Source organism: Daphnia magna, linkage group LG1, assembly GCF_020631705.1.
Source record: "Daphnia magna isolate NIES linkage group LG1, ASM2063170v1.1, whole genome shotgun sequence".
NCBI lineage: Eukaryota > Metazoa > Arthropoda > Branchiopoda > Diplostraca > Daphniidae > Daphnia > Daphnia magna.
Window position 1 is genome coordinate 10,145,555 of NC_059182.1, and position 11,404 is coordinate 10,156,958.

General features: G+C 38.8%; 1 protein-coding gene across 1 annotated transcript; it reads right to left on the minus strand.

Moving 5' to 3' along the window:
- Window positions 1-2,452: 2,452 nt before the first annotated feature.
- On the minus strand, window positions 2,453-6,107 carry LOC116935944 (trifunctional enzyme subunit alpha, mitochondrial). The gene is given in 16 exon segments (XM_032943153.2): window positions 2,453-2,847; window positions 2,911-2,949; window positions 3,015-3,091; window positions 3,094-3,180; window positions 3,246-3,451; window positions 3,516-3,715; window positions 3,869-4,091; window positions 4,150-4,317; window positions 4,375-4,550; window positions 4,616-4,820; window positions 4,877-5,018; window positions 5,021-5,126; window positions 5,191-5,279; window positions 5,353-5,439; window positions 5,499-5,711; window positions 5,943-6,107. Coding segments are annotated over 16 exon segments (2,286 nt in total). The 5' UTR covers window positions 6,007-6,107; the 3' UTR covers window positions 2,453-2,643.
- Window positions 6,108-11,404: the final 5,297 nt, after the last annotated feature.

Sequence of the window (11,404 nt, forward strand, 5' to 3'; positions counted from 1 at the left end):
TATGAAAAATGATTAGTGGTTAATTGGTAGACAGCTTTTCCGATGTTATAAGGGGCAGTTGTTCATTCGTGAAATCATGTAGCCTAGATTTATGACGTTATGTATCGCTACGTGCACATTGCTAAGGGATTTACTTTTTAAATTGCCTTCGCATTTAACCCCAAAAGTATTTTGGCTTAGTAACCACTCAAAAAATCAGAACAGAATATTGAAATATCAAATTTACTAACATATTTGAAAACTGAATATTGTGTCATTTTGACCAATATGTTGCTACGAAGCAAAATGATTGTAAAACAAGTCGAAAAAACCTGACCGATTGTAAAGGTCATGGTTTACTGACGAGTAGAATTCTATATCTACGTACATTTTCATCGCATTTATTATTAGTCATCGACGACAGAGTTGTCTCCGTTGAGAAAGAAAACATACTGTGCATACAGACAGATGAAGAAATTTGGTGACCGGTTTCGAAAAAAACTGGATTATACACTGCCAAATGGTGAAAACAACTTTATTATCATCGCCAGGTCACGTTGAAGTCTAAGAGGTGGTTGACGAAGATTTCGTGCCCAGACTATGAATAGTGGACAGAGAGAAATTGGTTACGTTTATTCTGGATCCCGTTCGGCTGCCTCTTTTTCTTTATCAGCTTTCCTTTGCTCGGTTTTTGCTCCCCTTCCATTTTGGATAGCGAGTGGAAAGATGCACCTGTCATCGATCAACGTCTCAGCTATGTCTGTAGAGATGCAAGCGAGAGTTCTTCCTTTCTTGAACTTTTGATTATCATGGTAGCATAGCTTCACTGGTTTCCCAGAATATATATTCAGGTCTTTGTAGGGACAACGCACTTAAAAGAGGCAACAAAGTTGATTGTATACATGCAGAACATTGATGGCATTAATTTTCTCCTGTGCGCATAAAACGCACAGTATCAAAAATACACATTTTTCCTGGGTGGAAATATCGGCAAGTGACTGACTTGATTTTCTACAATTTGCTCGATAATCACATTAGACTATTTGATAAAAAAACAAAAACGATGTGGTATATTTTGTTTCATGCAGCGCCATGTTTGAACCGTAGGGTAACTTGGCGTCGCTTGATTTTATAGCTTTTAACGTCAATGACGACGATATAACCTATACAAAAGGAAAATGATTTCATTTGGTATCGTCGAAATAACACCCTTATTGTTGCATATAGACAAAGAGCCTTATGGAAATAAACTAGGTCACGGATGACATTAAATCATGAGAATAGTCACTGTAACCACCGATAAAAAATTTTATAAACCACGAAAGACGAAGCCATTAGCTCTTGCATTTTTCCCATTGCTTGGGTCAGTTTTGGCAAGGGCCGAAAATTCCACCCGTCGGAAAGGAAGTACAGACGTACTGTAGCTTCCAGATGTTTATTTATGACTATCTAGTACCTAGCTTTCCGATGATAATCCTTAAATTTTTTTTGACATGAACATGATGCACGTGTCAAAATCTAGGACTATTCAACAAGATCTATTGACAAAGTAAAAGTTAGTAGCTTGCTACTGGTCTTGTTTGTCTTTATTCTATATTGTGAAAGTTGTTAAGACAACTAGAACTTCACAGTCAAAATAGGATTGGAATAACGGAAAATCAGAAGTAAATAGATGTCAGTTACAGTGAAGCTTATTATAATGGCAATAAGTTTTTGTAACCGGTAAAGCAAGTGGCTGTCCACAAACATTGTCACGCCATTTTTTCGTTATTTTAAACCCTAATTCTTCTCTCTTGTCATAGGCCGTCACAAGTCACAACTCACAGGAATTATACCTCCTACCTCTGAAAATAACGCCATTCTCCTAGACCATTCCCATCCCATTACCTTCTGGACTGGAAGAAGGTTTAAACTCGCATCTGGACAAGGGAAATGGTTTAGTGAATGCTCAGAGTTCATATAAAATATAGCTGTTGAACGATGGGACTCTAACCCTAGCGATATTAGATCGGATAAGATACAGAGTAGATAAGAAAATGGACAGAATGTTTTTGATTGAAATTGCTACCTTTAAAGAAGTGCTATGGTATTTGGTAACATTCCTTAGGCCCCTACAAACGTTTTGATGAAATTAATGCGCAACTGAGGTAGTAATTCAGTTTTAATTTTATGTCATAAAAATCTCGCAGCTGCCAAGACTGAAGATCTTTACGCAGTGTCCCTTGGTCCGATTCCAAGTCATAGTCCAGCGAACAGCAATTGTTCCAAGTTTTCCGTGTCATCTTGATGCCGAATTATGGACACTCAAAGATATTTTGGACCGACTGGTTCTTCGACGCCCTGTTTTACAAATTGATAGTAACACGTTCGACATAACCAGTTGCGCCTTCAATCACCATCTTGTACCCTACTTTGAATTATCTTACGAATGGTTACACAAATACGTCGACTAACAGTATCAAAGTTGAAAGAATCCATGAAATATAAAGTTTAATTCAACATTTGCTATTTTTAAAAAATTACAAAAAAAAATCAAAAACAAACAAACATTCCCTTCCATGTTAAGCAGCCAAATTGGCCCTTTCTAAATTGCATTGATTGTGCAAGTCTATCTAATGGATACGCGACTTTGGCTGTACCCAAAAACAGACTGAGCGTAGCTCTCTAAGCACGGACGTAAAACTTCTTGTTGCTTTTGCTGTGATCCAGTAGCAACTGGCAAGGCGTGAAGCACTTGCCATATGCAGCTTCAAATTTCCTCATAATGGTAACTAGTTTGTCAGCCCCAAATTCATCCACGAATCGGAAAGGTCCACCAGTAAATGGAGGGAAGCCCAAGCCAAAAACGGCTCCAATATCACCTTCCGCCTGGTGATAGAAAACAAAAGTTTAGATGTGCTCATTCATATCGTATTCATTAGAAGTTTTTACCGGATTAGCGAGAATCCCTTCTTCTAGGCACAACAACGCCTAAATAAAGCAAGTAAACTTAATATCGATACACGTAAAGTTTCAAACTTATATTTATATCGTACCTCATTAATGAATCGCGAAGCTAGCCTAAATTGAATATCCTCATCGCTTTGTAATCCTTTGGGAACCAACGAATATTTTTAAGCACGTCAAGAGCCTCGGTGCAAACTGGTTTCTCGCCTTTAAATCCTTTCTCGTACACAAAAAAGCCTTTTCCGGACTTCCGACCTAGAACACAAAGGTAAGACTAAATGTTTCGTTTGAGATTTAATTAAATAAAGAAAATGCGATACCAGTAATTCCAGCCTTGACTAATGAATTAAGAACTTCCGGATTTGCTCCCGCAAAACGCTCACCAAAACATTTAGTCAAGTATTCTCCAATATGGGCACCGACATCAATACCAACTTCATCCGTCAACGTAACTGGACCAACAGGGAAACCAAAACTTTTTCCAAGTTTATCAAGCTTTCGTGGTTCAACTCCTTCCAACAGAAGCCTAAACAATCGACATAGCCTGATTGAACGAATATTCTTAAACAAGTTACGTGCATAACGTCTACCTGTATGCCTCAGCCATCATAAAGGAGAGAACGCGCGAAGTATAAAAACCTGGACCATCGCCTACTGTGATAACAACTTTACCCTGTCGTAGCCCAACATCTACAGCTGAAGCAATCGTGTCACGTGAAGTTTTCGGGTTGGTGATGATTTCCAACAATTGCATTTTATCGACTGGAGAAAAATAATGCATGCCTATGACCTATTGCAACCAAAAAGAGAAAAAAAAACAAAAAAACAACTCGTACAATAGGTTGTTTAACTACCACAGATGGACTATGACAAAATTGACGTAACGCAATAGTAAAAAATAAATTAGACGCACAGCGTCTTTGAAATTATGGCGTTTGATTACCTTTTCGGGTCTCTTACTGGCTTCCGCAATTTTTGTAATTGGTAAAGCACTCGTGTTTGTAGCAAATATGCAATGTTCTGGGATAATAGCTTCCACTTCTTTGACGATACGATGTTTAAGGGATAAATCTTCAAACACAGCTTCGATTACCATGTCACAATGTTTGAAGGGCTCGTAGTTTAGCGTACCAACTAAATTGGAGGCAATGCGATCACGTTCAAAACTAGGGAAAATAAAAAATAAATGTAAAATGCTAGCTCCAGCTCTAAGGAAATCCTTACCTAGTGATTTTTTTTCGCTTCATAGATTTTTCTAAACCAGCATACACCTGATTTTGCCCACGTGCTAGACCACCTGCAGCCGCATCTTTAAGCAAAACTTCAAATCCTTTAACCGAAACCTGTGCTATTCCAGCCCCCATTAAACCAGCGCCTATTACGCCAATCGTCCTAACATTGCCAACAATATTAATTTACAAAACCACGAGAATCGCTTGAAAAAATTACTTTGCCGAACGTTCTGGTTTTCCAAATCTGTTCTTTTTGCATTCAGTTTGGCCTTGAAACAAACCAATTAAACCACGCGATTCCTTAGTTACAGCTAACTGACCAAAGCCTTGATTTTCAGCAACATATCCGGCTTCAAACCCTTTATCTACAGTTGTTCGTAACACTTCTAAGATCTACGTAAACCAAATGATCTATTAAAATAAATCTATTACCGATAAATGACAAGGAGAGCTTTTACCTTTAGGGGTGCTGGATATAATCCATTGGTTTGCTTCATCACCTGCGCTTTGGCTTTGTTGAAAATGTAATCCTTGACAAAATTATATTTTAATGCTGCTGCCAAGATGCGATCGGTGACTGACTTTTCGCGCTTGGCCTTTATTGTGCCAGAAGCTAAATTTTCAGCAGTCTGAACAGCCACTTTTTCTAAATGCTGCAAAGTTCTAGAAAATCTAACATTAGTATGCAACAAGCAGCAAAGATTTTTGACAGGATTTACTGCTGGTCAGGTTTATCCAATCCTGGGCCCAATGGTTGTACAGTCAGATCAACTAGACCCAACTTTTTAGCTTTGTCTGCCTTAACACTTTTCCCAGTTAGGATCATATCCAGGGTAGCTGGAAGGGATGTTAACTGCAAAAGCGCTGAGTACCCCCGCCACCAGGGAGCAGGCCTAAAAGTACCTCAGGTAATCCCAAAACCGTCTTACTCTCAGTAACAGCAATACGATAATGACATGCCATAGCAACCTAAATATAAATAAGATAAATTAAAGAAACAACATTTGGTCCAAATATCACACTTTTATCTAACCTCAAGCCCTCCACCTAAACAGGAACCCATTATGGCAGCCACAACAGGTTTTTTACTGTGTTCCACCTCCAGCAGCAGATCTTGGCAAGCTAAATTAAATGATATGACATAGTAAACTTTTTTTAAGGCAATTAGTTTATTGCTAGTTGAAATGTTTCAAACCTTTCGATAACTTGGAAGCTTCTTCTGCTGTTTTACATTTCTGAAGCATTGAGATATCAGCACCTGCAATAAAACAACCTGGTTTTCCTGCAACATTTAAGAATTACTTAGGTGAATGAAAACTGAAAAGATGGCTGCATCACTACCTGACATCAAAACAGTTGCATGGATATTTGCATCTTTAGTAATGACATCCATGATCTCTTTAATCTCAGTCATAGTTTCAACATTTAGTGTATTGACTTTGGAGTTTGGGGAATCCAGCTTGACTACAGCAATTCCATTTTTAACTTCATACTTGGTGTGAATACGGCTATCAACCCTTCTTGATGTTGAAAATTGACATGAAGAAAGCTTACCTGCAAAATAAAATCATTGCTACAGAACATCATCATTTCACGAATTAATATGCTAGATAGTAACAGATTTAAGTTCATTTTCATTTCAAGAAATGAAAAAAAATCATGCAAAGAAATATGTTGTCTAATTGCTACAGCTGGTTGTAGATTTATACTGTGAAATAAGCCAAAAACATTTGTACGAGATGATGTTTTGGAAGATTTTCTGAAAGAATACAAAAATTGACTTACTTAGCCAACTTCTCTTGCCGAAGGTCACAAACCTCGAAACCAAAATTAATCTTCCGGTAGCCATAACGAACCTAAACTGATCTTACGTTGATCGAAATGCAAAGATATCTTCTATCTTGTACCAAGGCCTACTTAATAGTTAAAGCCTGTAAACTTGAATACCTCCTATAGCGGTGATGCGTTATCTGGCGACAACCAATCAGAGGAAAAAAATGGGTTACGATTGCGCTATCTGGCGCTTGCTACTGCTACTGCATCGACAACCAAAATACAAGATTAAGCAATAACAGGGTTCTATGTATACAGTCATGCGTGGAAGTTTCTTTAGCAGGCAAATGGGTCTATATCCTTCTATTTCTTTTTGATGGAGGGGATAGTTTGGTGCCTACCGTACCCCTATATGCCATTCCTATTTCTCTTTCTTTGCAACCCGCGAAAAAGGTGCAACAGTAAAAGTAGGAAAATTAACTGAAACGTAGAGGAAGAGAAGAATGGAAAGAAAACGAGGGTATGGTAGGCACCATAGTATCCCTTCCGTCCAAACAAAATGAAAGGATATAGACCCATTTGCCTGCTAAAGAAACTTGCACGCATGACTGTATATTGTCGCGGGTGAAAAGGGAGATTGGTTATCTCTTCGCAGAGATGAGTCACCCGCTCCTTAGACAACGCTGCGATCAGGGTGAAGAAATTGTCAGGAGAAGTCCGCTCTAAGGAAGATACAGAGATACGCAGTCCGGAAGGGGAGTAATTCGCGTGACGGTATAAAACGCTGCCCCGCATCTGCGTTAGATGAGTCTCCATCGGGTGAACTCGGAGCTGGGCTCCGTTAGAGGAGTTCCCTGAGTTCCCTGGAGGTCTTCATACGCTTCTCCGAGTCCGAGTCTGGGTAAATTGTTATTCCCCTTTTGGTTTTAGTAAAACGTTGTTTAATGTAAGTCATCGCTTGTTGTATTATTTCTTGTTTATGACAAATATAACATTCGTGTGACAATATTTTAATTAAGAGTATCTTAGAATCCCTAACTTTCAGTTAAACAATTCCAGCAAGTGTAAAAAATCGTCCTTTTGAGAAAGATTTGTGCCCACTTAGTAATATTATCATCATTTCATTTTACCATTACTACGAAATTTTCGATGGTATTGAGATGATGGTTAGAGATCTATCTAAAGGAGGAAGAAGGTTCAAGTCTACTTTATATGTCAGGTTATCAATGTGAAAAGAAGTTTTTAAATTTTAAATTTCATTTCTAAGTGAAAAAGTTTATCTTTTTATAGGGGTTTTGCATAAATGATTAATTTTACAACTACAAGTAGAAAATTTTTCATCAACGTGGTAATAAAACTTATATTTTTCAAACACACTACTTTTTTCTTTTTAACAACTCAATTGCCATATTACTGTAAAATATCTACTAACTTTTCATTTCAAAAGCTTGAAATCCTTTTATCTTTATATCTTAATTCATGTGTTGATGTAGGCCTACAGCAGACTTGCTGCGATCGCGATCTCAATCAAGATAACAAAATTGATCGCCGATCCGATCATTCGAGATTGATCGGAGATCGGATCGGCGATCAAAAAAAATGTATCCGATCTGATCATTATTAGCGATCAAACTTTTCGCCATCTAGCGGTAGATTTTGTTGCCGCATGTACCCTATTAGCATTCTGCCGTCACCGGGATATCCCAGCTAGGTCCTTTCTGGCTGAGCAAGATATCCCATTCGACTTCTATAGTAGGTAGGACATTCTAATGTCCGGTTTTTAACATCCTTTAGGATTACCCATTGGTCGTCCATTGGATATCCAAAGAAAATACACAAAATAAAAAAGCATTAGATTGGAGTCGAAGCTTGTCTCTCTTCCAATCTGTTGCGAATCAGATGTTGTAACCACTCAGATATATATTATACATTTTGAAATGTATCAAATTGGTTTTATTAGCGCAAAAAAAAAATAAATAACTTGGAATAACTATTCCCACTGAGGTTTGCGGGTTGTGGGTGGGTTATTATAGTTTTATTTATTCTTAAGAATAATAAACCGTACAGTGTAGTACGCTGTACCAGCATATATTGTTATGTATAGTAACTGGGCTCTGCGTAATAATGTAATGCATTCTTACAATGTCAGATTGCGGCTCGTTGGAAAATTTGAACCGTATTGCTGAAAAACTATGTATGAAAATTTAAAACAATGCCTGGTTCTTGGTTGTATTTAAAATTTAATAAATATAACTATCTTCTTTCATGCTATTGCCGTCAATAGAGTAGTAAAATAAAGAGGGATGCACGTTCTCCACAAAAGCGAAAATCTCATATGTGCCCATATAGCACATTTCTGCCGTCGGATGTCCGAATCATGGCCGAACATCCGTTAGATATCCATGTACTCAATGGGTAGTTCCAGGGATGTCCGTCGGCTAGTCACCTTGGAAGTGCAATGGATGTGCGAAAATTATATTCTACGGACCTCCTTCCAACAGCCAAGAAGATTTTCAATTGTTTCATTTAAGGATCGGCCTCGAGCCAATCGGGGTGCTTTTTTGCCAATCGGGTTTCTCATTTCGGGCCATCGAGGCGTGGCTCCGGGTGGAAAATTCTTCTCCCCGAATTCAATTGGGGTTTAATCGAGGTACTTAATCAGGGAAGCTACCCCGATTGCAATCAATCGATTCATCGATGCAAAAAACATAATCGGTTGACTGTTTCACCCGATCGATCCGATAACAACCCCGATAATAGCTCGTTCTACCCGCCTGCCCCGATTTTTACCCTGAAACCGAAAGAACGGCATTTTTTAAAAATTGCGTCAGGGCAACGGGTTGACCTTAAATTTTCCCCCGCACCGCCCCGGTTGAAAAAGTGGCACCTCAATTCAGCCCCGAATGCACTTTATCGGTGCGGGGCGGTTAACTCGATTAGAGCTAATTGCCTAATTGGGGCCGATCGCCAGGTTTCATTATTAATTGTCAAAATTTATTTGTTTCCAAAAGGGGAGAACTTAACCGTGTTCAAATTTTTCCCTTGAAAGTATTTTTATTTTAAATCCAGCATTCAATACGAAAAATTAAAAAAATAAAGGAGTAGTTATCTATTTGCCGGATGGTTTACTTTTAAATTTATTGCAAAAAAATGAATAAAATATATGTAAGTCGTGAGTTTGTTTGCACAGGCTTGCCGTTTAGCTTACGGGAACCAAGCCATTTGAAATTAACTTACAGAAAATATATATTATTCGGCATTTAGTAATGGATGGAAAGGTTGGAGAAAAGGTTCGAAGACTGCATGGAAGTACTACGAGACCTCCAAAGCCTGGTCCAGTAGAAAAGGCGGCGGTATACTACCGGGTGTTGTTCATTTCCCATGTAATGCTTGTGTGGTGTGGACACTGTTGAAAGTAAACTCAGAATCGACGTTCGAACGTTGTGCTTCTGTATCAACGTTCTGTTTCCACTTAACACAATCATCTATGTGTAGTTATGTTTTCCACTTCCCAAAGGGTTGAGAAGAAGACTTTCAGTCTTTTTACTCTCATGCTATGAGAATGTCGTTTTTATCTACCTTCTGATTCAGAATAGTTTAACCAAGTTCCATAATACTTGAAGCAACTACCTAGTTGAATACAGAACTATTAAATCAAAGTGTTTTACTTCTCTGCAAAACTTAACAGACACTACTCCGGTGAAAGCTATAAAGGGACCAAGAGTCGGGACGACGGGTGCAGTCTGTTGTTAGAATTTAAAGAAAAACAAACAAAAAACCCTCTACCCCAACAATAGGTGGCTTTAAAAAATTGAATCAGTGTTCGGATTTTTGTGCAGGATTCTGTACCTACATGGTGGTGTTCTGTTACGGATGGGCCTTTGAGTTGGTGCAACTTCGGTTGAAGTGAGAGGCGCTACCATGACGCCATCTGCTGTGGGATGTTCGGTAACTTTCTTTTCGTTGTCTGCTACCGCCTGAAGGCTGGTAACTTCAGGTACTTTTTGGGATTGAATTTCTTGATCTTTCCTTTGTTCTTTTTCATCGGCCTCTTCCAAATTGTTTGAAACTATTTCTTGGGAAAGCTGTCAATCATTTGAAGCTTCAAGGAATAGCTTCATACGGATGACGTTCCCAATATCCATTTTCCTCCGTCCGGTTGCCGATATCACCTCATAATTCACCAGAGTGGTTTTCCTCAACACTTTGAAAGGTCCCAACCATCGATGAAGAAGTTTTTCGGATTTTCCCACTTTTCTGAATGGCTTGTACACTAGCACTAAATCTTCTGATTGGAAGGATAAATCCCGATGATGGGAGTCGTACCTCTCTATTTTTTTTCACCTCTTCCATTCTAGTTTTCAACATTTCTCTAGCTGTCGATAATTCGGACAATAGGCGATTTGCGTAATATGCTGTGGTGCCATCTTCTGTCAACAATGGATTTGGATCTGCGCCCAGCTCCAAGTCGATTGGTAATTTCAGCTTGCGTGTTTATGGAAGAGGAAGAATGAAGAATATACTGTGGATTCTTGCCTGGCTGTGTTGTATGCGATGCACACGTACTGTAGGGTCTCATCCCAATCACACGCTTCTCAGTACTAACATACATGGAAAGCATTGCTGCTAACGTATGATTCATTCTTTCCACAGCCCCACATAACACAAGGCAGTCCGTCGGCTGTCCGACAGATGTCGGGGTCGGATGTTGAGCACATCTTTTTTATATCCTCCGGACAGCCCGATATCCGATTTGGATGTCCTATGGATTTTTTTTTTTTTGGTTTTGACAGCCCTCAACAGCGCCGTCGGACATTCTAAGGATATCCGAACGGGCTTTCATTTGGCTATAAATATGACATGTATTAGACCTCTAATCTTGAAAAAACATTACGCTATATCAGGATTCGAACTCGGGTCTCCCGCATCAGAGTCGAATATTATTCCACTGTGCCAATCTATAGATATATTATATACCATTTTCGAACAATACAATCGAATTGTCGTAAATCACTTGAGCTTTTTCGATAACAAATCACATACAGGATTTTTAAGAAGTCAAGATCAGTGTTTCGGATTTTTTTTTTCAAATCAAATCCAAATCCTCCCGGATTTTTAAGGGATTTGGATTTGCCTTATTTTTCAATGGCTTGGATTTGGATCGGATTTGATCCCCCCAACAAAAACCCGGATTTTTTCAAATCCAAATCCAAATCCTTTATAAAGAAGAAGGATTCAGTCATCTGGTCTTGTTGAGAACGATGTCTTGCAGTCCATTAGATCCGAACTGGAATACCGATACAAACATTTGCGTACGGGCCATTTTTAACCGAAAAACGAATTCACAATATTAAACATTTGGTTTTTATAATTTAGGAGACTCCCAAGAAATTCAAGAGGGCACGGCAGGTAGGGCAATGAATTCACCTCCGTCTAAGCGCCAAACCTTGACTCGGGCTCTATTTTCAACGGTC